Here is a 26,486-nt window from a genome sequence, read left to right as displayed (position 1 = left end):
ATGTACCAAGACAGGGTAAGCAAGTCCTCAATAGTTCCTGCCTCACAAATATGTCTGTCCAATATATTGGGCCAGAAGGCTGAAGAAGATACTCCAGTGTTATAGAGAGTTTTGGGTGAGTATTCAGGTAGAAAACTGTCTCTGTCATCTTTTCAGATAATCAAATTTAGTCCTTCTCAAGTCTCTGAGGGAGTTGAAGACCAGGTAGCTTAGTTGTACAATGAAGCTTAATTGTTTAGGGGTTAAGATGTTTTTAGGTCTAGATAGGTGTTCTAAGTTGATAACGACAATATGTGATGGATATTGATTTACATTCAGAAATTTAGATGCACCAGGACAGGAAAGATGTCTTCTTCAAGGCTGTCAAACACAAACAGCCAAAACACTAAGAGTGTAACATTTATATAATTCATGATTGTGTCACAGTTCTTCTTGCCATAGGTAATCTATTGTAGATACGTGTAACAATATAAATGTATATGTAAAAACATTCTTCTTTGATCAAAAATAAATGGGCTACACACTGAGGAGTCAGGTGTGGTAGCGCACGCCTTCAATCCCAGCGCTGCGAGGGCAGAGGGAGGTGGATCTTAGTCTAAGCACAAGGCCAGCCTGGTCTACAGAGTAAGTTCTAGAACATCCAGAACTACACAGAGAAACTTGGCCTTAAAAAAAAAAAAAAAAAAGAATGTGCTACTAAGAGTTGTTGCTGGACGGGGTCTAAATCAGGAGGTCAACATGCATCTATTACTTCAGTACAGGACACTGTTACCAACATAAAAAAAACAATCATTTTTAATACTTGTATAAACATGCTAAAACACAGAAACTAGACATATATAAAATATTAGGTTTTAACAGTCCTACAAGGACACTGTCGATTTACTTTACAATGTATTATTATAGAACTGCTTTATAAGAACTAATGCATGGTGAGAGCCAAGGCAGAGGGAAAGAAGCTGAACACTGTCTCACATGGCCAGCGGTCAAAGGCCAGGACGCACGGGGAGTCTGTGGCGCAGCTGCTCTGCTAGCCTAGTTCTCTCTCTGGAGTTGGTGATGAAGCTGTGTACTGGCAATATGTACACATACACATGCATTAAAGATATGTTCTTTAAATCCGTATGTTCAGCAAAAAGTTCTCCTTCCACACTTATTCCCTCCTAATACGGCCTCATAATTACTTTTTCTAAGGTGTTTTAACTACAATTTTGCTTTATTCAAAGACAAGCAGGTATGACTGCACAGTCTTTTTTAAAAGGTTTTAAAAAATCCCCCCATCTCTCTGTGTATTTGTGTGTGTGTGTGTGTGTGTGTGTGTGTGTGTGTGTGTGTGTCCACATGCACACCTGCATGCCTGCCTGAACATATGCTCAACATGTGTGTGCAGATGCCTGCTACAGCCAGGAGAAGGCAGCGGATCCCCTGAAGCTTTGGGCAGTTATGAGCCACCTGCTAAAGGTGCTAGGAACAGAACCTGGGTGCCCTATAAGAGTAGTAGGTGTCACCACTGAGCCATGTCTCCAGTTCCCACTCGTTTGTTTTTTTTTTTAAGATTTATGAATTTTAGATGTGAATGGCCTGTGTATATGTAATGTGCATTGTCTGCATGCTTGATGCCCATGGAGATTAGAGAGGAACTACAGTTACGATGCTTGGGAACCACTGTGTGGTTGCTGAGAATTGAACCTGGGCCCTCTGCAAGAGAAAAAAGTGCTTTTAACCAATGGGCCATCCTATAATTCTGTCTTAGTATTTAAACTACACAACTGACATCTACTGTACACCTGCCACACTGATTTCCTCAGCAGACTTTGTCTCCTTTTTACCTTATGTATACTGTATTTTTAAACAGCTGCATACACTATCTCATCACCTACACAAACCGTATTCTTATTTATCTGTTGATTCTTTAAATTTTATTTTATTAATTTAGTCATATTACATCTCAATGGTTATCCCATCCCTTGTATCCTCCTATTCCTCCCTCCCTCCCTCCCATTTTCCCCTTACTCCCCTCCCCATTTACTGTGACTGAGGGGGACCTCCTCCCCCTGTATATGCTCATAGGGTATCAAGTCTCTTCTTGGTAGCCTGCTGTCCTTCCTCTGAGTGCCACCAGGTCTCCCCATCCAGGGGACATGGTCAAATATGGGGCACCAGAGTACGTGAGAAAGTCATACCCCACTTTCCACTCAACTGTGGAGAATGTTCTGACCATTGGCTAGATCAGGGTAGGGGTTTGAAGTTTACAGCCTGTATTGTCCTTGGCTGGTGCCATACTTTGAGCGGGACCCTTGGGCCCAAATCTGCCTATCATAATGTTCTTCTTGTAGGTTTCTAGGATCCTCTGGATCCTTCTATTTGTCATTCTCCCATGCTTCTCTCATCTAGAATCCCAATAGGATGTCTTCCCCTCTGTCCCAGTTTCCTAGTAAGTGAAGACTTTCACACGACATGGCCCTTGGGCTAGTGTGCAGATATAAGTGAGTATATACCATTTGACTCTTTCTGCTTCTGGCTTAGCTCACTCATTATGATCATTTCTAGTTCAAGCCATTTGCCCACAAATTTCGGAAATTCTTTATTTTTAATAGCTGAGTAGTATTCCATACTGTAAACGTACCACAGTTTCTTTATCCATTCTTCTACTGAGGGACACTTAGGCTGTTTCCATGTTCTGGCTATTATGAATAAGGCTGCTATGAACATGGTTGAGCAAATTTTCTTGTTGTGTGCTGGAGCATCTTCTGGGTATATTCTAAGGAGTGGAATAGCTGGGTCTTGAGGAAGCCCTATTCCCATTTTTCTGAGATAGCGCCAGATAGATTTCCTAAGTGGCTGTACTAGTTTGCAATCCTACCAGCAATGAAGGAGTGTTCCTCTCTCTCCACATCCTCGCCAACATGTGGTGTCGCTTGAATTTTTGATCTTAGCCATTCTGATGGGTGTAAGATGGAATCTCAGAGTTGTTTTGATTTGCATTTCCCTGATGACTAAGGAGACTGAGCATTTCTTTAAGTGTTTCTCGGCCATTTGATATTCCTCTGTTGAGAATTCTGTTTAGTTCTGAGCACCATTTCTCAATTCGGTTGTTTGGTTTGATGGTGTTTAATTTCTTGAGTTCTTTATATATTCTGGATATTAGACCTTTGTGAGATGTAGGGTTGGTGAAGATCTTTTCCCAGTCTGTAGGCTGTCGCTTTGTTCTCTTGACAGTGTCTCCTGCCTTGCAGAAGCTTCTCAGCCTCATGAGGTCCCATTTATTAATTGTTGACCTTCAGGTTGGTGTTCTGTTCAGGAAGTTGTCTCCTGTGCCAATGTGCTCCAGGCTCTTCCCCACTTTTTCTTCTAACTGACTTAGTGTCTCTGGTTTTATGTTGAGGTCTTTGATCCACTTGGATTTGAGTTTTGTGCAAGGTGACAAATATGGGTCCAGTTGCATTTTTTTAAACACGGAGACACCCAGTTAGACCAGCAGCATTTGTTGAAGATGCTATCCTTTTTCCATTGAATAGATTTGGCTTCTTTGTCAAAAATCAAGTGACCATATGTGTGTGGATTCTTATCTGGCTCTTCGATTCGATTCCACTGATCAACCAGCCTGTTGCTGTGCTAGTACCATGCTGTTTTAATTACTGTTGCTTTATAGTAGTGCTTGAGATCAGTTATGGATATTCCTCTGGAGGATCTTTTATTGTACAAGATTGTTTTAGCTATACTGGGTTTTTTGTTTTTCCATATGAAGTTCAGAATTGAACTTTCAATGTCTTTAAAAATTTGTGTAGGTATTTTGATAGGGATTGCATTGAATCTGTAGATTGCTTTTGGTAAGATAGCCATTTTTCCTATGTTAATTCTCCCAATCCATGAGCAAGGAAGATCATTCCATCTTCTCATGTCATCTTCAATCTCTTTCTTCAGAGTTTTGAATTTTTTTTCAAACAAGTCCTTCACTTGCTTCGTTAGAGTAACTCCTAAATATTTTACATTGCTTGTGGCTAATGTGAAGGGTGTGGTTTTCCTAATTTCGTCCTCTGCAAGCTTGTCATTTGGGTATAGGAAGGCTACAGACTTTTTTGAGTTAATTTTGTATCCAGCCAATTTGCTGAAGGTGTTTATCAGCTGTAGGAGTTCTCTGGTGGAACTTTAGGGTAATTTATGTACACTATCATATCATCTGCAAATAGGGATAATTTGACTTCCTCCTTTCCCATTTGGATACCCTTGATCTCCTTTTGTTGTCTTATTACTCTGGCCAGAACTTTCGAGTACTATATTGAACAGATAGGGAGAGAGTGGGCAACCTTGCCTTATTCTCGATTTTAGAGGAATTTCCTTGAGTATCTCACCATTTACTTTGATTTTGGTTATTGGCTTGCTGTATATAGCCTTTATTATGTTGAGGTATGTGCCTTGTATCCCCGATCTCTCCAAAATTTAAACATGAATGGGTGTTGGATTTTATCAAATGCTTTCTCTGCATCTAAGGAGATGACCATGTGATTTTTATTTTCAGTTTGTTTATATGGAGAATTACATTGATGGATTTCATATACTAAACCACCCCTGCATGCCTGGAATGAAGCCTACCAGGTGATGGTGAATGATATCTTTGATGTGTTCTTGTATTCATTTTGCAAGTATTTTATTGAGTATTATTGCATCAATGTTCATTAGAGAAATTGGTCTGAAACTCTCTTTGGTGGGTCTTTGTGCACTTTAGGTATCAATGTGACTATGGCCTCATAGAATGAATTTGGTAATGTTCCATTCATTTCTATCTTTTGGAGTAGCTTGAAGAGTGTTGGTATTAGTACATCCTTGAAGGTCTGGTAGAATTCTACACTGAAACCATCTGGCCCTGGGCTTTTTTTGGTTGGGAGACTATCAATGATTGCTTCTATTTCTGTAGGGGAAATGGGACTATTTAGCTTGTTTATCTGTTCTTCACTCAATTTTGGCAAGTGAAATTGATCAAGAAAATTCTCCATTTCCCTTAGATTTTCAAATTTTGTGGCATATATGCCTTCGAAGTAGGATCTTGTGATTCTTTGTATTTCTTTAGTGTCTGTTGTTATGTCTCCCTTTTCATTTCTGATTTTGTTGATTTCAATACTGTCTCTCTGCCTTTTAGTTAGTTTGACTAATGGTTTGTCTATCTTGTTTATTTTCTTAAAGAACCAGTCTTGGTTTTGTTGATTCTTTGGATTGTTTTCTTAGTTTCTAATTTATTACTTTCAGACCTGAGTTTGATTATTTCCAGACATCTACTTCTTTTGGGTGTTTCTGCTTCTTTTTTTCTAGGGCTTCCAGCTGTGTCGTTAAGATGCTTATGTGGGATGTTTCCAATTTCTTTTTAAAGACACTTAGTGCTATGAATTTTCCTCTTAGCACTGCTTTCAATGTATCCCACAAATTTGGGTATGTTGTTCCTTTATTTTCATTGAATTTCAGGAAGTCTTTAATTTCTTTATTTCTTCCCTGATCCAGGTGTCATTAAGCAGAGAGTTGTTTAGTTTCCACATATGTGTAGGCTTTTTGTTATTTCTGTTGTTAATGAATTGCAGCCTAAGACCATGGTGATCTGATAGGATACAAAGTATTATTTCAATCCTCTTGTATCTGTTGAGGCTTGCTTTGTGACCTACTATGTGATCAATTTTGGAGAAGGTTCCATGGGGTGCAGAGAAGAATGTATATTCTTTTTTGCTTGGGTGAAAGGTTCTATAGATATCTGTTAGATCCATTTGATTCATGGCATTGGTTAATGATGTTCTTTTTCAGCTTAGTTTCTGTTTCAATGACCTTCAGTAAGAGTGGGGTGTTGAAGTCTCCCACTATTATTGTGTGGGGATCGATGTGTGGTTTAAGCTTCATTAACAGATCTTTTACAAATGTGGGTGCCCTTGTATTGGGAGCATAGATTTTCAGAATTGTGATGTCATCTTGGTTGACTTTACCTTTGATGAGTAGGAAGTGTCCTTCTTCATCCCTTTTAATTTTGGTTGAAAGTCTATTTTGCTCGAGACTGAAATGGCTATGCCTGCTTGCTTCTTGTGACCATTTGATTTGAATATTTTTTCAACCTTTTACCCTGATGTAATGTCTATCTTTATGGATGAAATGTGTTTCTTGAATGCAGAAGAATGTTGGATCTTGTTTATGCATCCATTCAGTTAGTCTGTGTCTTTTTATTGGAGAATTGAAACCATTGATGTTGAGCGATTATTAATGACTAGTGACTGTTAAGAGTCTTAATTTTGATGTTGGTTGCAGTAGAGCGTTTGTGTGGTTGTGCTTTTGCCATGGTATAGTTATCTATTTCCTGTGTAGTTTTGGTTGTAGCTTGTCCCTTTGGGATGGAGTTTTCCTTCTAGTACCTTCTGTAAAGCTGGATTTGTGGATAGGTACTGTTTGAATTTGTTTTTGTCATGAATATTTTGTTTTCTCCATCAGTGGTTATTGATAGTTTTGCTGGGTAAAGTAGTCTGGCCTGGCATCTGTGGTCTCTTAAGGTTTGCAGGATCTCTGTCCAGGCCCTTCTGGCTTTTATGGTCTCTGCTGAGAAGTCGGGCGTAATTCTGATAGGTTTGCCATTAAATGTTATTTGGCCCTTTTCCCTTGCAGCTTTTAATATTTTTTCTTTGTCCTGTATATTTTATGTTTTGATTATTATGTGACGGGCAGCTTTTCTTTTCTGGTCTATTCTATTTGGTGTTCTGTAGGCCTCTTGTATGTTTATAGGCATCTCTTTCTTTAGATTGGGGAAGTTTGCTTCTATGATTTAGTTGAGAATATTTTCTGGGCCTTGGAGTCCAGTATCTTCTCTTTCCTCAATGCCTATTATCCTCAGATTTCTTCTTTTCATGGTGTCCTTGATATCTTAGATGTTTAGTGTCAGGATTTTTCCATATTTAGCATTTTCTTTAATGGTTGCTTCAAGATCTGTGATTGTATCTTCTAGACCTGAGATTCGTTTCTCCATTTCTTGAATTCTGTTAGAAAAGCTCACCTCTGTGTTGCTCGCCTTCTTCTCTGAGGTCTCACATTCCTGTTTTTCTTATGTCTGTGTTTATCATTGACTCCATTTTCATCTTCAGATCTTGAACTGATTTTTTTATTTCTTTCATCTGATTGTTTGTATATTCCTGAGTTTCTTCCATTGCCTCTTTATAGGCCTTCAGAGCTTGAACCATTTTATTGATTTCCTTCATCTGGTTGTTTGTATTTTCCTGAATTTTTTCCAGTGCCTCTCTATGGGCCTCTTTTATGTCTTAAACCTGTTTGGCTGTGTCTTCCTGCATTTGATTACAAATTTTATTTGTTTCCTCCATTATCATCCTCATTACTAAGGATTTGAGGTCATTTTCTTGTATTTCCATTGTGTTTGAATTCTCTGGGTTGTTTTCTTTGGGATAGCTGGGATCTGGAGACACCATATTGTTTTGGGTTTTTTTTGCATATGATTTTACACTGTCCTTTAGACATCTTGCCGTCTCTGTTTTTGTTTGGTAGCTTCCAGAGTTGGGTGGAGGGAGTCTGATGATAGATTCACCTGTTTTCTCATGATTTCCCTAGGCTGGAAGCTCTGATGCTTCACTGGTCTGGATGGCAGGAGGCTAGCCCTGTCGTTTTGGACTCTCACAGCCAGTGATCCTCAGCTCCCCTGTACTGTGGGTTCTGCAATCGTTCTGGGTCTTTGAATGTGCATTGGGTCAGGCCAAAGTGTCCACAGCCTTCTGGGTTCCCTTGTAGCACTGGAGCTCTCCGGGGACTGAAGCAGGTCTGGTGGAGGTGATCTGATGGACACTCTATTCCCTGAGAATTCCTTAGTTCTAGAGCTTTGATGCTCTGTTTGTTTTGTTTTGTTTTTTTATGAGACTCATTTTGTAGACCAGGCTGGACTCAAACTCACAGTGATCTGCCTGTCTCTGCCTCACAAGTGCTGGGATTAAAGGCGTGCCCTATCACACCTTAATTTTTAAGACCATTCCCTATTAATAAACCTCATCTTTCAACTTTGACTCTTGGCAAGTTAAATTTCGGTGCAATGCTGCTGGGGTGGCCTCCCTGCATTCTAACACGGATTACCGCTTGCCACTAGTGCTATCCCTGTCTTCAGGCAGTGGCAGCATAAGAAAGCTAAGACCCTTCAAGGGAGAGCAGGAAGCCCAGCCTCCTGCTTTCAGAATAGCAAGGCAGAAGTTACACTCTCTCCCTAAGTCACAGTGGAAGCCGACTGTATTTTTAGGATTCTATTTCAAGGGATTGAATGAATGGTTATTTTGAGAAATTCACACTTTTTAAAATAGTTTTAAATACTCTTTTTAATTCACTTTGATTACCGCTATTTTCATTACCAAAACATTTAGAAAACAGGAAGATATTTATACCAAACAAATGGCAATATACTGCAAAAATCATTTTTTAAATCCATATATATTTATAGTAGCAATTTGAGTGGGAAAAAAAACAATTTTGCTCGTAAAAGTACTCTACCTGTAAACTATGCCCCGAGACCCCAAACTTGAAAAAATAAAAAAAAGTATTTACTACTTCCTTTGAAACTATTTTATAGCAATCTCCAGATTTCAAAAAACAACGTTTTACGTGGCACAGCTTTCTCAGAAGCTGCTCTCTCCTACCATACTACAGCTAAGCTGCTTAGTGCTACACTGTCAGCCACGGCCCCAGGGCTTACTTAGTTCAAGTCCACTGAAATCAAGGTCACTGGCTCCAAGGACTGCACAGACAAAATCAGGCCCACATGTCTAGCTCAGTCTGCCAGAGAACATGAGGCCTGCCTACTTGGTTCTATTTCTACCACCAAATTATCAGAATTACATGTTTCCTGATAAGAACTATTTGGTGGCCGATGGCTGTGCTGAAGACTACACCAGCTCAGCACAGCCATTTCTGCTATTCTAAGCAGGCTGTGCTTCAAGGGAAAAAAAAAATCAGTTAAAGAGTACGCTTTGGCTAACTTCTTTTTTATGGCCATTAATTTAGCAGCAAATAATAGGAATTTTTCATGGTGAAGTTACACAAGACCAAGACAGAGTAGCACATCGCCCAGTGCTGGCATGCTCTGCTGGGTCCCACTGGCCTCCAGCCTTCAGCTGCTCTCTGAATCGCCGGAGCACCGTAAAGACTGGCTCCCTGTGTCTGCTTGCTCTCGGGGGGGGGGGGGGGGGGCGTCATTGGACTAATGACCTCAGAGCAACTTGTCAATCCTTGCTGAAGTGTTTTTAGTGCCTTTATGCATAAGCTATGCAAATATTATTACTAACTCCTGAAAATGTTTGCCCTCTCCAGAAGAATCAAATCGTTCTTGTATGGACATGTTTTTCATTCTTTTGAGTACATATAACCAAGAGAATTCATTAAAATTCAATCCTTCTTCTCTGAGCTTGCTCTGCCCTTCCACCTCTAACAACTGCTAGCTTCCTTTCTTTATAGACTTGACCATACTCGTTACTCTGTATTAAGAGAGTTAGATGGTATGTGCCCGTTAGGGTCTGACTCTTATTTCTAACTTAATACCTTTTCAAGGTTTATTCATGTTGTAGCGTGTTAAGAGCACTTCGTTTCTTTTATACTAGTTTACTGATGGGTGCACATTTTGCTTGCCCATTCACTCACAGATCCAAATCTGGCTGGTTTCGACTTGGGGGGTGGGGGGAGAAGCCGTGCCATAAAGACTGCCACTGTGAACTCACCAATACATTTTTGTATGGACATTTAAGTCTTTGGAGTACCTATGACCAGGAGAAGAGCTAGGTTACATGGGAACTATGTTCAACTGTGAGAGAAAACCTGTCCAAACTGCTGCAATGGGGCTGCCTTGCCGCACTGTCCTGCCGGCAGCAGGTAAAGGTTCCTACTTCTCTCAACCTTTAACGACACGTGCTGCCCATGCAGCCTGTTGATAACCATCCTAGCACGGGTGAAGTACAAATGCACAGCAAGGCTCGTGAACCACAGCACGTAGACCATGGGGAGGCAGAGAAAATAGATGTGCTTACTGTGAGCTGTACACAATTTCAACCCTGCACGGAAGACGTGAACTCTGCGGCTGGCTCGACCATCCAATGCCAACGTGAAGGAAGGTGAAAAGTTACCTGTCCACACTCCGAAGACAGCGCTAAGGGCACATGGGGTGGCGGGTGCCAGCCCGGGAAGCAAGGCTGCCCTGGTGCCGCGCATGTGCTGCAGCAGCTGCCAGCAACACCTCACCCGATTCCCCACTTCCCTCCACTGCACAGAAGGTAACTCGGCTGCTCCCACTACACATCAGAATTAGCTCTAAGCTTTCTGGCAACAAAGGCAGGGAAGTAAGCGTGATAAATGTCAGAACTATTACTAAAATGAGAAAAGCTTCCCATCCTTTTAGCAGACATTTTTCCCCTAAAAATAACCCCCTTTTCTCCTTAATAGCTCCTGATATCAAGAAAATTATGCAATATGCAACATTAATAGACGACACTTATTCTTCATTGGAAAGTTCTACGGCAATGGAAGCTGTACTTTTTCACAGTTGCTTCTTCATAGCCACCTCCTACAGCAGCTGAGCCCGGGGCACTGCATAGGGGCAGGCTAACATGGTTCCGGCAGGGATTCCAGAACTCTTGGCCCATCATGCCTCACTGTGCTGAAGGAAAGAAGCCTGTGTGCTCTGTTGTGTGCGCACCTAGCAGGTGAAGAGGAGTGCCAGCCAAGGTCCCTGCTGTTACAGGAGTGGCAGTGGCTCAGGTGCGCACACTGATGGGACACCTAACCTCTTCTGTATCGACCCGGAACTGAAGCAATTACACCACAGGGAGTGAACGGCTGCTGGGACCCTGTGGGTCTGGAACCGACTTCCCCTCTACCAGTCATCAGAGAAGATGCGGCAAAGCAGGAAGGCGTTCAAGCATCTACTTCGGCCACTTTGCAAAGAGAGGGCACTGGGCAGACTCTAAAGTTCATTTGGAGAAAAGGCTTTGGAGTTTTCTGCTTGCTCCCTGCATGCATCTGCACCACAGTAAAATACACACAGTGCGTGCAGCTACAAATATTAACAGAGTATCTGTGGCTGCAGTCCCCAGATTTGACTGGGAAAATGTTGGTGGCAGACTTTTAAAAAGCAGAGCTGAACTGACGTGAAGATGAGTGGAGGGCGTCCAATCGCTGGCTGTCACTTCTCTGAGTGATCTGAGAAGGCTTCAAGGGAACCTGCCCCTCCCCCCTCCCCCAAGAGGGTGCAGAAAAACAGAGCTGGAGAACAGCTGGCACAGAGCTTAGCTGAGTCCCTAACAGTCTGGAATAAGATGGTGCACTCGCTCCACACGCCTAGAGGACATCCTTATATTCGTTAAATGACGGTTATACGCCAATATAATGCTTATGTTAAAAATAAGACAAGTCACTGGGAGTGGTTGTGCACACTTTTAATCCCAGCACCAGGGAGGCAGAGGCAGGATCTCTGTAGGTTTGAGGTCAGCCTGGTCTACAAAGTGAGTCATGGACAACCAGGGCTCTTGTTACACAGAGAAAAGCCAACTAGAAAAACAAACCAAAAAGGCAGGTCTTATTTTATAGCTTCGGATGTAGCCCTGAAACTCACTATAAAAACCAAGCTGGCCTAGAGCTCATAGAGATCACGTGACTCCTGGGTTCAACTTACTAAAATAAAAGGCTCTATGGTGTGCGCAGCACTGCCATCCACCGCTCCCCCCCCCCCCCAGAGAACTAGGCTGACAATGCTTATTATCTTTATGCACATACAGCACAAGCAATGCTTAATCATTTCAAACATTTTCCTTTACATCTGGCGACAACAGAACAGGCGAGGAGTTGCCGGCTTCCTGGCCGTAAGTAAAGAGAACGCGCGGCACAGGCAGGTGCATGTGTTCAGTCACCATGCCAATTTTTATATTGCCATCTAATTATGGAAAGGTCTTTGCTAATATTTCTTGATTGTCATTTTTCTTTTTTTTTTTTAAAGAAGTCCGAACACAGTATTTCTTAACCATTGCTATGTCTTCTCTTGGGAACTCTGCTCACATACATGGCTTGTGTTTTAATTGGGCCATCTTCTGGATTCTGTTTTTGAGGTTCTTTGTATATTCTGGACACTGATGTACCAGCCAGCATTGTTTCTCTCCTACTCTGGGAGCTTCCTCTTCGCTCGGCTGATTGTTTCCTTTGCTATACAGCAACTTTTTAGTTTTAAAAAGTGTCATTTGTCCAGTGTTGGCCTAAATTCGAGAGCAAAGTCCAGAATTCAGTTCCCAGCTCCCAGTTCCAGGAAGCCCAACACCTTCTTTTGGCCTCCCTGAGCCCTCACAAGTACATGGCATATACCTACATAGACACACAACATGCATATTAAAAAAACAACAACAACAAATTAGATTTCTTAGAAACAAAAGCCAGCGGCACAGTTTATAGCCATTAACTATAGAGACAGCTGGGCCTTGGAGAGATGGCTCAATGGGCAGCGCACGAGCGGTCAAGTGAGAACGAGAATCTGCAGAGCTGTGAGGGGCAGAGATGGCAATCCCGGGGGACTGCTGGGTCCCAGTCCAGCTCCAGGCTCAGTGAGAGACCCTGTCTCAGAGGAGCAGAGCACAGAGTGACAGGGCAGGCCCCCTACCGTTCCCCATTCTCCAGCTTCCTCGCACGTGCACACACACAGAGGAGCACAGACAGACAAGCGCAGGAGCACGGGGAGCAACAGGACACACAGCCAGGAGGTGGTAGCGGAGGGAGGAACGGGGAATGCTGCTCTGTTGAGAAGGTGTAAGGGGCAGAGGGTCCAGCTGATAGTCTTCCTTTTATGCCCGGTACTCACAAGCTTCTGTACAAACTTACTTCCCGATGTTCTCTGGCAGAGACTGCAGTGAGATGTCATTGACAGAAAGGCATGTCAAGTTCTGTAGTTCAGGGAAGCTCTCGGGCAGCCTAGAACGACAGCAGCAAAGACATCGATTTTACAAAGTGAAGCAGCATACTTCCTCCACATGTCGGCTGCAACAGCCCCTGCAGTTACCGTACATCATAGAATATCTGCCCAGTCTTCCTATGTATACTACACCCGTGTGCAGAAACAAAAGGCTCTGCCCACAAGGGAAGCACAGGCCCTTTAGATACTTGATTGGGTGATGCAATTACAATCTCAAGTACGGCAGATGCACAGGTCTTGGGAAGAGTGGGCGCTGTGAGCCCTGTAGGAGGAAAGATGCTGCCACTGGAGCCGAAACTGCCAAGGGTTTAAGGCTGGGTGTGACCGCACACACCTATAATCCTGGGGTTCACAGGCAGAGGCAGGTAGATCACTGTGAATTCCAGGCTGGCCAAGGCTGTACAATGAGACCACATCTCAAACAAACCCCCAAAATGCTAAGAAACAAACCAAAATGAAAAGCTACTGAGAATAAAAATACTGCACTGATTACAAGAAAATACTGAGAGAATTTTGCCAGCCCGTGGGGCTTAGCCACAAACAGTTGCTCAATAGTTCTTTCCCTGGAGCTGGCATTGCCCACCCACAGCAAAGGATGACTCTGCACAGACGGGCCATCAGCCAACTGCCTCAGTCTTCACTTTTTAATCCAGGATGTCACTCATTTAAGATAATCCTATCTTTTACCATGTAGTCTACACAAAAGCACACAAAACAGTAAGAATTCAATACAAAAATCATGATTTAAATTTTACAAAGAAATTCTAGTTTCGATATTCCTACATTTACCTGTATTTAGGAGAAAACTCATGACTAAAGATGAAAGGATCTCATTCAGAGGGAAAACCTCTGGCTTTAGTAGGGAATCTTGATCACTGTACTATTTTTTTCCTTTTGCTGGGTTCATTTGCATAAAAAGAAATCCTGTATTAATGTTTAGCGTTTAGTATACATTAATTTTGTAATCCAATACCAGATCTAGGTAGGCACCCAAGAACCAGGCATCAATAGGAATGCTGCATTCTGTTGCTGGGACAGCTTGCTGAAGACAGCTATCTGTTCCTCAGAAGACAGAACTTCCTTGGTCTGTCTTGAGTGTGCCAGAAGTAAATGTCCCTTTATAATCTCAAAAGTAGCTAAAATGTTCTTAAAGCAAGTAAAAGGCATTTGCCAGCTGGTCTGCCTTTCTGCCAGCTGCTAGCAGTAAGAGTAGCATGGATGAGTGTAGCATGTATGAGTACAACATGATGTGTAGCATGTATGAGTGTAACATGATGAGTGTAGCATGATGAGTGTAGCATGATGAGTGTAGCATGTATGAGTGTAGCATGATGAGTATAGCATGATGAGTGTAGCATGATGAGTGTAACATGATGAGTGTAGCATGTATAAGTGTAACATGATGAGTATAGCATGATGAGTGTAGCATGATGAGTATAACATGATGAATGTAGCATGATGAGTGTAGCCATGTATGAGTGTAGCATGTATCAGTGTAGCATGTATGAGTACAACATGATGTGTAGCATGTATGAGTGTAGCATGTGTAAGTGTAGCATGTATGAGTGTAGCATGTATGAGTATAACATGATGTGTAGCATGTATGAGTGTAACATGATGAGTGTAACATGATGAGTGTAGCATGATGAGTATAGCATGATGACTGTAGCATGATGAGTGTAGCATGTATGAGTGTAACATGATGAGTGTAGCATGATGAGTATAGCATGATGAGTGTAGCATGATGAGTGTAACATGATGAGTGTAGCATGATGAGTGTAACATGATGAATGTAGCATGATGAATGTAGCCATGTATGAGTGTAGCCATGTATAAGTGTAGCATGCATGACTGTAGCATGATGTAGCATGTAGGAGTGTAACATGATGAGTGTAGCATGTATGAGTGAGACATGAGTGTAGCATGTATAAGTGTAGCATGATGTGTAGAATGTATGAGTATAACATGATATGTAGCATGTACGAGTGTAACATGATGAGTGTAACATGATGAGTGTAGCATGATGAGTGTAGCATGATGAGTGTAGCATGATGAGTGTAGCATGTACGAGTGTAACATGATGAGTGTAACATGATGAGTGTAGCATGATGAGTGTAGCATGATGAGTGTAGCATGTACGAGTGTAACATGATGAGTGTAGCATGATGAGTGTAACATGATGAGTGTAACACGTATGAGTGTGACATGATAAGGAAGCTCGATGCTCCACACTAGCTGCAAGATCTAGAGGTCCATTCACCTAGCTGAGGTTCGGTTTCCTCAGCCATAAACTAAGCGGGCCATGCCAAGTAATTACCAAGTTCCCTTTAGCTCACAGATTACATCTTAATTCTTAACATCAGGACACCGGCCAAACCGAAATGGCTTTTCTCTAAGAATCCTGCCATGGATGAGGCCAGGATAAAAATAGGAATGAAGCCTCACATAAGCTGGGTGTGTTCTAGCTGGGAGCGCCTTCAGATAACTGTGGAGTCAACTGTTAGCAGACATTAGAAAGGGGAAAGTAGAAAACCAGAGGGCAATTTAAATGGCTGGTTAAGTCTCAGCTGCAGCCAAGACCGCTCCCCAGCTCGAGCCATGTAAGCGGCCTCAGGCTCCACTCGCTGGGCTCAGTAGATGTTAGTGAGTGCTTCCTTCAAGAGTCACAGCTGGGCTGGAGATATAGTAACAAATGAGCAAAATGCAAACCACTTCCTCATTTCCAAAGGGGGAGTCGATCAGAGGGGTAGCTTAAGTGCTATGAAACCACACTGCAGAGAGGGTGCTGGGGGAGGGGGAGGGTGGGGCAAACAGGGAGTAAGAGGAAAGTCTTTCTGAAGGGGGGAGGGGGCTCTACCTGTAGTCTGAAGGAAGGTGGAAGGACCAGAACTGTCAGGGATAGGAGCTGGGAAGTGAGACTGACCAAAGCAGCTGAGAGCAATCAGGGCGGAGGCTTCCCAAGGACAGAGGCGGCTTCCAGAGCCACACGGGAACAGGGAGAGCACTGACTTATTATGGGGACAGGAACCTGAAGAGGCTTTGAGAAGTGAGAGGACTGTGTGCCGGTCACTAGGAGGGAGGATACAGCCTGAAGACAGCGATGAGCTAAGAAAGGTATTAGGTTTGTACAACAAAAGAGATTATCATTTTTCAGTTATAAGTGGTAAGAATGTCAGTTGCTGAAATCCAAAAAGAGAAACCAGAAACTGTAAAAACATATTTGATTCTTGGAAATGAGTTATGGGTAGAACAAAATTAAGTAGGGAATTCTTCCATACTCAAGGAGTCTCAATTTTGAAATGAAAGAGATAAATCTAGTTCAGTCGCGAAGAAGGGGACAGCTATGCACAGAGCCTTAAGACATCCTACAAAGGTGCTTGCTGGGCCAGAGAAACCTCTAGAATACACACCCAAGAGCTGCCCCTGCACTGCCATATGGGCAGTGATATATCTATCCTGGCAGCAGAGGCCCCTGGAGGCAGGGTGTCAGTGGACTCCCAGCTCAACCAGGCCACAAACAAGGAGAGTCTTGAAAATGCCCCCTCAGCCACACCCAGTCTTCTGTGAGGCATCAGGAAGGGCAGGGCTGCACTAAGATGGGGCAGGTGGCCATACTCAGAATGACAGACCCAAGGAAACCCCCAGAGCTCCGCAGCCGTGAGGGAGGAATGGAGTTAAGAGGTTTTCTTGTGTGTTTCGTTTTTATAAAAAGATGAGATTATAAACGTTTCGTTACTGGGCTATAAAAGCGAGTTGAATAAGACTTCTCAAGCTGGGGGTGTAAGTCAGTGGGCAAGCGCATGCCTAGCAACATTGTCAACAAGGAAAAGTGACTTCCTGCGTAAATATGCTGGGATCTCTGGTCTGTCTTATCCCACACCACTGGAGACTAATCGAGAATTTGTTTTTAATTTAGCTTTACACTTATTTAGTCACACACACACACACACACACACACACACACACACAGACACCCTCCAGCGTGCACACATGTGCCGTGGCACAGGCATGGAGGTCAGAAGACAATCCACGGGGCGTCGGTTCTCTCCTATTATGTGGGTTCCAGGATCTGAATCCTCACGGCCAGGCTTGCAGCCAAGCGCCTTTACCTGCTGAGCCATTTCGCCAGCCCAACTCAGAACAATTCTTCCCGCGGCTTGGGAAATGTGCCCTTTAACTCCTGCTCTGTACGGTCCTCGGTGGCCCCTTGTCCTTCTTTTCAGTGACTCCATCCACACCACTGTGTGCTTTCTTCCACTGCTTATTTGTCCCCCGCGGTTTATTTGTGAACAGACATTTGGAAAACCAATCACATTTGGCAGAGACAGTGCCCCATCAGGCACCTCTTGGATGTGCCGCCGCTTGGCTGTGGGCCCTGTGCCTGGCTGTCACAAGTGCTGCCCTGAGTCAGGTGAAAAGGGAGAGGTTACCTGGTGAGCGGGTTCCCGCTGAAGTCAGCTACCTGCAGCGCTTTGCAGAAGGAGATGCTCTCTGGGATCTCAGGAATATCTGGAGGAACAAACAAAGGCCGGCAGTGCTGTCAGCATTGTCATCACTTTTAGGACGATCACAAGAGAAAACCCAGACGCTGTCACCTCGCTCTGCTGCGGCCCTGGCATGTTTACAACTATTTTTCTACATCTCTTCAGAAAATATATGCTCTTTAGGAAAGCATATTAAAAATGTATGGGCCCCATGAGCACGGGTTCTGGGCAAGAGTATTTTAGCTGACTTAGCGGGTTGAAAAGGTGCCAACAGCCTAGTGCGAACGCCCTGGAGAGGTCGGATCTCCTTGGCTTGCTGTGGATGAGGTGAACCCGAAGCTCAGGGAAACTGAAAGGCTGGAGAGGACTTGCTATGTAAAACCTAACCCTCCACAATGGGGGGGTGGGGGGGTGCAGAGAAGACATGCCCTTCACTCACACACCACTGTCCTGTGAGAGGGACACCAGCACACGCGAGGAGGCGCCGTTGCTTCTCTCTGTACGCCAGACCTTACAGTGGGAGCCATGGCCGCTCAATGGTCGAATTGGATCGCAGAGCAGCCAGGCTCAAGAGGCAGCACTGAACCACCGAAGGCAAGGTGAGCAAGCTTGTCGGTAAGGGCAGCGTGGCCAAGGCGATGATCTTGAGGGTCTCACTCGTGGAGACCCTTGATGTCCCCCAAAAGGGAAACAGCAAGTATAAGCTTCTGCTTAAGCTGTATAAGCAGAGAAGCTGTACAACAAATAAACAGCTGTCGAATCACAGCAACTGACACTCGTGACACCTCGGCCAATTTCCAGACTTCAGCTGGCTTGTGGACCCCTTGGATGAAGGGGAGACCACGCCCCCTTGAGGAAGGACTCCACTGCAAGAGTGGGAAGGCTAACTACTCATCTTCCATCTTTCCTTCCCTAAAGGAAACTACTGTCTTTTATACCAGGGAAACTCAGACCTTTCAGGGCCTATTTATTATACACTAGCTCACAACTGACACTGATTCTGGGAGCCCCCTGCCCCAGCAAACCACTGTGGCCCTCCAGTTAAGGTGGAAGCTCACAGAGGCAGGTGACAGTCAAGCTGTGACTCCAAAGACAGCTGTTGGAGCAGACGCCACAGTGCTGTCCTTGTTTGAGCAGCTATTGACCTTTCAAGTGCTCTTATCTCGATACCTGTCCTCAAGGGTCCCGGGAACCAATACTTTCCTCTTCCCCCTCCAGGGTATCATTAACCCTCCAGCCCTGCACCACAGCTCGCCTCACAGGGATTTCGATCGCTTCTCTTTCCTGAGTGGTATCACAACAGCCTAATTATCTTGATGGCACCATGCTGGGGGGGGGGGGGCGCAATGGAGTAAGAAGGGAGCCACCACTCTGAACCTGTTGGTAAAGCAATTGTGCATCCAAGGATAGGAAAGTGATCCAAGCAGAGGCTCAAGGGCCTTCTCCCTCAGGGACAGGTCCAGCGGTGTTGGGTTATGCAGAAATGCCTTCTGAGGGGAAGAATAAAATGGTTGCTCCTGGCCCTTTCACCACCGAGAAAGCAGGAGGTGCCGAGCGGGCCTCCTGGGGTTCTGGGAGCAGCAGGTTCCTTGTTTCATTGTGTCGATTTGTCCCATTTACTAAGTGACTTGGAAAGTTGCTAGTTTTAAGTGTGGCCCAGAACAGAAGGCAGCTCTTCAACAGGTCACTGCTGCCGTGCAGGCCCTTCTGCTTCTGGGGTTCTAAGATCCAGAAGTGCCAGTGGCAGATGGAGATGGCACTGTCGTCCCCCCCCCCCGCAAATGCCCCCCTTCTAGGTACCACTATATATAAGTGGACAGCTGCGGCGTCATGACCCCTTTCTGGGACAACTCTGAAGGGCGGTGGTAATGGGGAAAAGTTTGGGTTGTGCACATAATTGTACACTTTGCTTAGAAGGAGAAACACTCGGATGTGCACGTAAACAGAGATTCATGAGCTGTGGCCGTGTGGCTGAATGGTGGGAAAGTTGAGAGACGCGGGGTTAGAAAATCAGTGATTAGAATGTTGGTGAGAAAGGCGACTGAGAAAGAAACGTGCAGACAGATCTCCAGTATGCAACGGATATAAAGACACTCGTATGGCGTGTACCCTCTGAACTGAAGGTCACTCTCAGCAGAGGAGAGCAACAGTAAGTAGACGCGGTGACCCACTCTATAGTCAGTAGTCAACCTCTGTCCCTGACTAACTCTGTCACTGCCCAAAGTCCACGTGGACAAAATGGCCATGGCGGCAGGGATGGAGGCTATGCGTGGGTTTAACCGTACGTACTTCCTCTCACAAAGGTGGGCCTGCATCTGAGTGCCAAATACATCAGCTGCAGAGATCAACACTGAGCCCCCAGTGAGCACCATTCCTGGGGTGATGAGCCAAGGAATCTGGTAGCAGGCACCGTCCTTACTGGAAGGGTAACAGACACTTCTGACTGTGGATCTGCCTTCCCACATGTAGTTCTGTCAAAATTACTGTCCATTAACTTAGACCACGCCTTATCACAGTCAGAGTATTCCATACAGTGCTGCTTCTGAGCAAGGACTCACTACACAGCCAAAGAAGTGAGGCTTAGGTTTAGGCGTCCTGAAGCAGCTGGCTTGCCAAAATGGTGGAATAAGACACAGTCACAACACCAATTAGGCCTGGAGGTCTAGGCCAGATTCCACACAAGGCTACATCAGCATCCATCAGGTAGGACTGTTCCTCCTCTAGCCAAGGTTTATGGCTCCTGGAATTAAGAGGTAGAAATGGAGACAGTACCACTGACTTACCCACCGTCCTCCTTGGTGACCCGCTAGAAAAAGTGCTCCTCGACCTCAGGCTCTGCGGGTGGAACGTTCTGAAGCTAGACAAGGTAACGCTCGCGCTGGAGACAGCTAGCCCATTGAGCGGGAAACTGAGACTGCCCCCCTGGCCACTCTCAGCTCAGGCGCCTTTGAGTCAACAGGCAGAGAGATGAGTTAAGTGTTAGGATGATTCCTCCAGGCTTTCAGGAGGAAACTGGACTAGATTTTTAGTTTTGGTTTTTGGGTTGTTTTTGGTTTCTTTTGTTTTATTTTTTACCCCCACAATGAAAAAAAAAAAAGATATATCCAGAGCGGATGAGATCCGTTATGGTATCTTTTGGTGGTATGATATCCTCTGATTAAGGTCAGTGAGAAACTACAACTCAGAGTGCACAGGGATGGTAAGTGGTCCGCAACCTCAGAAATGACGGTCGAGTCGCCCTCCAGATAAGGGGCCGAGCGATACCTGCTGAGCTGCGTGCTGAGACGGAGGGACGTGCAGAATGGGTATTAGGAAAAGATGGTTATAAATACCAGTTACAGCCAAATGACCAGTTACAGGCGTGAGCACTGTGTAATTGCCAGGAGGGGTTCTGTCCTATTTCGTTAATAACAGGGTTGTTAGTTGTGTGGGGGATAGTTGGACCATGTTAGTAGAATCGAGGCCATTACTTTTTTCACTTGGAAGTTAAGCGTGACATAAGGAGATATAATTAGGTATCAAGCTGACGAGCGGTTGACCTTCTGATGGCTCATCTTGATTATCAGCTTCACTCGGACTAGAAAACTAAGAGACACAGCTCTGGACAGGCCAGAATCGGTGGTCCCCGGAAGGACTACATGATGTTGGAAGACCTTCCACAGAGTGGGTGGCAGCTTCTGGCAGCGGCCCAGGCATGAATGGGTCTGAGAGAAGGCGGTGCTGCGTTTGCCTCTATGCCTTCTCTCAACCTGGTTATGACAGCATCTAACCTGTGGCTGCCACTGCTGCTGTGCTTCCCTGCCATCAACCTTTCAACACGGACTGAAGACAGGTGGATTGCCGAGATTACAACTGCTGAGCCATCCAGCCTGGTGGACTGAGCGAGCAACAGGTCCCACGGCCTCTCCAGTGCACACCCGACCATTGCCGGACTAGTCGACTCAAATATTGTAAGCCAGCCTAACACACGCCCTTTGTAATAAACACTGCGCTAGTTCTGCTCCTGTACAGACAGCCTTGACAAATACAAAATACCAAATGGGGGTTGGGTGGGGTCGCTGACAGTTATTAATCAGACAGGGGATAATGCTTCAGAATATTTAAAGAACTCAAACTCAAAACAATAAATAATCCAATTAATAAATGGACAAACAAAACAAAACAGAAAGCTGGACAGTTTTCACATGAAATACAACCTTCCAATAAACGCAATGCTTTACGCCCTTAGCCGTTAGTGAAATGCACGTGAAAATAACACTTACTCCAACTCATCCCGTCAAGGAAAAGTAAGAGCCACTGGGGAGGAAGGGATGGAGGCTCCAGGGTACTGCTGGCAGGGAAGTAGTGAGCCCAGTCACTACAAACTCAGCCGAGAGGCTCCTCAGAACACTAAATACAGAGCCACCATAGTACCCAGTGCTTAGGTATATACCCAAAGGCATCAAAGTCGGTATATAGTGAAGATACCATTCCATATTTACCGTATCACTCGACATAAGAGACAAATACATAACCAGCCTAGATGGCCGCAGATGCATAAATGGGCGAAGAAAACGTAGTCTACGCTCAACTCTGTAGTTCTACTCTGCCTTAAGGAATAAAATGATGCCTTTTGTAGGAAAACAGGTAGAGTGATTATTGATCACATAAGCAAATTAAGGCAGTATCATAAAGACAAGGGTCACAGGTGATTCTTCTGTGGAAGAGGTGACAGGGGTGACAACTAAACCTGGTGGGCACAGGCCTGCAACCCCAGCACGTGGGAGGCGGCAGCCAGAAGACCCCAAGCCTGGGCTATACAGTGAGTGAGAGCCAGGAGATCTGGGAAACGTAACGAAATCCTATCTCAAAATGATAACAAGAATAACGTAGGGTGAGGGGATGAGAAGTGTGACTATTAAGGATGTGGAAGAGGGGAAGGAGACCAGAAAAAGAGAGTGGATATGATCTGACCAGAGTGCAGTACGTACATGCAAGGAAATGGAATGAAACCCATTCCTTTGCACAATTAATAGCTTCTGATTTAGAAACTGACAAAGCGAATAAATTTAAAAAAAAAACAACTCATGAACATGTCACAGGATGTTGCACCGCTGTTTCGGGAACCTAGGCAACTACAGAACCCAGGCCTGCATTGGTCTGACAAGTGCTCATCAGCCCAGACAGACCACAACAGGCCCTTCCCGCCACGACTCTGGGTGTGCTGGGAAAAGAAGGGGGAAGGACACCCCTCAGGGAGCACACTTCCGTTCCGTCTGGGTCGTCACGATCATTTTTGAGGCCTGACAAGATGGCCGGCAAGCAAGGGTCACATGAGCTCCAAAAATTCTGCTCAGTGACAGTTTGGAATTCAGGGATCCCAGGATAACGGAGGCCACAGCTGGGCAAGTCTACACTAGGTCTGGGCTAGAAGGCGGCATTCCTGCTGCATGTTAAACTCTGGGGATATATAAAATAGGAGATGGACTACAAAACCAAACATGATTTCTTTCCATCGCACGCACACGTCAACCTTGAGCTTTAAATATCTGTGCTCCAAACTAATAGTTTCAATCAAGAAGGGGATGGGTGCGGCTTAAGAGTGCTGGGCGCTGATGTGCTTTAAGAGAAAGTTACTGAAAGCGTGGAGTTCCCTTGACCTCAGTTACGCCTTTGTAAGATCTGTGGTAGCATTAGCTAGCCAAGTAAATGTCTGGTGACAGTCCCCAGTTGAGGACTCAGGAGGAGGAGGAGGAGGAGAGAGAGAATGAATCGGCTTCTCAGAATGGATGGCTGAGGGCCTGAGGTTACTGTGCTGCTAAGAGACACTGCTCTTTCCTTGAGTCATAAAGCATGCCCATGCTTAACTACCACCTCTGTATTTACCAGTAGGAATAATGCTTTTCCTACAAGAGGCACAATAAGGCTTGCAGGTTATTCCCAGCTGAAACTACCATTAGCTGGTACCCAAATGCTGTGTAAGGAACAAATGTGAGTTTTAAGGCCAATGTGTATGGAAATGACCACCTTTCCAGACAGGCCTAGTGTGACCTCATAAACAAAACAAAACAAAACAAAACAAAACAAAACAAAACAAAAACTATCATCCAAATCCTACCACCCTTCCCTTTAGATATACCCAGCTTCAAGATCTTTTTAACATTCCGTAAGTCTTCCATGTTTTCTTGCTTACTGTCACTATTATCTACCTGGCTTGGTCACACCATCTACATCACCACACATAACCCTAAATGCCACCAGTATTATTTGCACTGATTTCCTGTATTTATAAATCCTGGGTGTCCCCTGGCAAACTACTGACATATCTGCACCTCAATTTCCTTCTCAGTAAAATGGACACCACAGATTTTTTTTTAAAATAATGCTGTTAGATCATAATGTAAATATTACAGAAATTTGAGAAGTGAGGAGGCAGATGGATAGAAAGGCCCTATAGCTTTTAACCAATAGGAGCGGGGGACAAGCCCAGGCGTGACTGTGACACTTGATTTTAAAAGTAAGGAAAAGGTGACTATGAGGACAGCACAGACTGCCAGTGGGGGTTCTGGAGAGAGGACTGGAAAGGTCCCTTGACACTGGATCAGTCTAACAGTCCACTATTAATTTGCTGCACACAGAGTCCCCTTGTCTGTGACATCTCCACCCTACAGTTAACATCAGGATGAAGGGAGCCAAACGCACCAAAAAAGACTGAAATCATTAACAAGAACTTAAAGACTTTTGCTGCTGCCTTAATTATTTGAGAAGCGAAAATGACTAAACCCAGAATCAGTGTGTATTTCCATATAAAGGTTAGAGATATTTAGTAGTATATATTCTTAGTAAATTATTACTTTAGCATTAAGATTTCCATCAACTCATTAAATTACATAACCCAAAATTTGCCAATATTATAAAAGCAAAAACAAAAAAAAATTTAACCTTACCTTTTGCTTTTTATAAGTCATATGAGCCATGTCCGCTTACAAGACAGAAAATGACAGAATCTCTCTCAGTCATTTCCTAAGTATAAGATTTTGTTCTTCTAACTTCTTTTTCCCCCCCATAACTTTCTGAAGATAACCTTTCATTCAGATCCACTGCACCTTATCATCTCTGAGTCTGAACTGCTTTTGACAAGCAGGTTTTAGCTGTCTTGGACAGAACGTGCCACATGCACAGTTTACCAGCAGGCCGATTTCTGGGGCCTGTGTAAGGAGACTCACATCAGCCCCAAGCTCCGTCCACAGAGCCTGCACAGCAGGTACAGCACTGTAGATGTGATTTCGAGGGACAGTCCTTGCCCTTCAGCACAGGTTGGGATTCTAGTCCACCATGCACCAAAAGCAACGCATACGCTTAGTTTATATGTTCCTGTAAGGATAAATAGGTGGGTTCACTGCTGCGTGCCAAAATTATCAAGGTGGATCCTCTCTTGATGTTCACAGTAACAATGCACCACTGTTTTAGGGATGTAAAGGAATGGAGACAAGGTAGACAAGTGGCCTTTTCCTCCTACGCACAGGTTTTCAGAACTTGGAGCCCTTCCTTTTGGGGAAGTCTGTGGCAGCCTGCTTTGTCTATCACACTTGAATTGCTCACCGGCACTTCCTACTCTGTAACAAACACTAAGATGGATAGTAGCAGACCTACTTAGAGACATAGAAACATCAAATAAATGGTCCAAGATCATCCCTCTGACATCTGGAAAAGCAGAGCTTTGGGTCAATCGCTCTGCAAGGGACGACACAAAGGTTCCATTGAACATCTGCAGAGCCACATCTGAGACGCGCCAGACACACTGCAGGGATTACAGACGACAGAGGAATGCACACAGAGAAAATACAAGATGCTGTCAGGTTGTCATCTTATGCAGAAATGGGGGTGGGTGAGGAGTGGTGGGGGACAGAGGGAGCAAGGGGGAGTCTTCTGTTTTAAGGATGCAGCCCAGATGCCTGGAGGCCCATTGGGTAGAAGAGAAAAGAACTGAAGAATAGCCAGAGGTCAAGAGGAAAGCGCAGCTCAGAGCACAGTCAACAGAACCAACTACAGAAGGGTGGGGATGTGAGCTAGTTTCTAGGAATAAGCTGTTATCTTTGCAGGCTGTGTGAGGAGAAACTAAACTGCAAAGGCCAGAGGGGTTAGGAAGAGAGTGTAAGACAGCAGCAACCAGACTCTGTTCTCCAAAACAGTATCCACTGGTTGACTAGAGGAGAAAAATGGAGAAACTACACCATGGTACTAAACGAGTTGATTAATTAAAGAGAATTGTTGTTTAATATGAAATGATATCCAGGACTAGCAGGCTACAGTCTGTCTTTTACTAAATTATGGCAACCATTTTTCTTAAGCAAAATAAGAGGTAGTAATCCTATGTTGAGTGCCAATAAAAATCAGCACACTGCTCATCTGGCTAGCACCAATCACATGGACACAGAACCTGAACATAACGTTGGGCAGCATTTCTAGTCAGTCTGTGTTTTGCCTAGAACTAGTGACAAGAAATAAGAGGTAGAACCGTCCATGTGTTGAGGAGTCACGTTGGCACTGATAGTTTCTAACAGCAGATTTCTCAATTAGGGATAGCGGCCCACACACAGGAACTTTTGTCACGGTCATTATCAAGGGCAGAAGCAGGAATGGCTTTAGCCAAGGCAAGCTCACCTGCGCCACAGCTTTGCACAAATTATGGAGCTGAGCTTTGTGCACTCACCTATACATAAACAGTCCAGGTCCCTAAAGCCGGGTGCCTCGGTGTAGACTGTACACCTGTCACTTTCCCTCACAGAGTCTCGCTGAGTCTTCCAGAGTCTAAGCACTGTGAACTATCTTGACCTTCGTGGCAGTTCCCTGGTCTACATCTACACCTTCAGATTCCAAGAGCTCTAAATGCAGAACTGTCAGTCCCTGTGCATTGGGCGGTCTTTCACCATGGAGGCAGGGAGCTCCTAGCTGCTGCCCCATTCTGCTCTTTCCGCTGCGGTCTTCCTTCACACCTCTGCTTCCTATTGCTCCTTGGTCCACATCCAAAGGCCAAAATAAAAGAGTTTGGTGAGATGAGTAAGAAAGGGCAT

At 44.5% G+C, this 26,486-nt stretch overlaps 1 protein-coding gene across 3 annotated transcripts in view; it reads right to left on the bottom strand.

Moving 5' to 3' along the window:
- Positions 1–26,486, bottom strand: part of LRRC1 (leucine rich repeat containing 1) — a 131,914-nt gene that overhangs the window by 36,851 nt on the left and 68,577 nt on the right. For all 3 annotated transcript variants that reach the window (XM_084752101.1, XM_084752102.1, XM_084752103.1), the window contains exons 3-4: positions 17,380–17,458; positions 12,859–12,948 (exon numbers count right to left, since the gene is read on the bottom strand). In XM_084752101.1, the coding sequence (XP_084608227.1) occupies positions 12,859–12,948; positions 17,380–17,458 (169 nt within the window). The remainder of the gene's footprint in view (positions 1–12,858; positions 12,949–17,379; positions 17,459–26,486) is intronic.

Source organism: Acomys minous, assembly GCF_964271855.1.
Source record: "Acomys minous genome assembly, chromosome: 13".
Taxonomy (NCBI): Eukaryota; Metazoa; Chordata; class Mammalia; order Rodentia; family Muridae; genus Acomys; species Acomys minous.
Note: the sequence above shows the minus strand (reverse complement) of the source record. Positions and strands in the feature narration are given on the sequence as shown.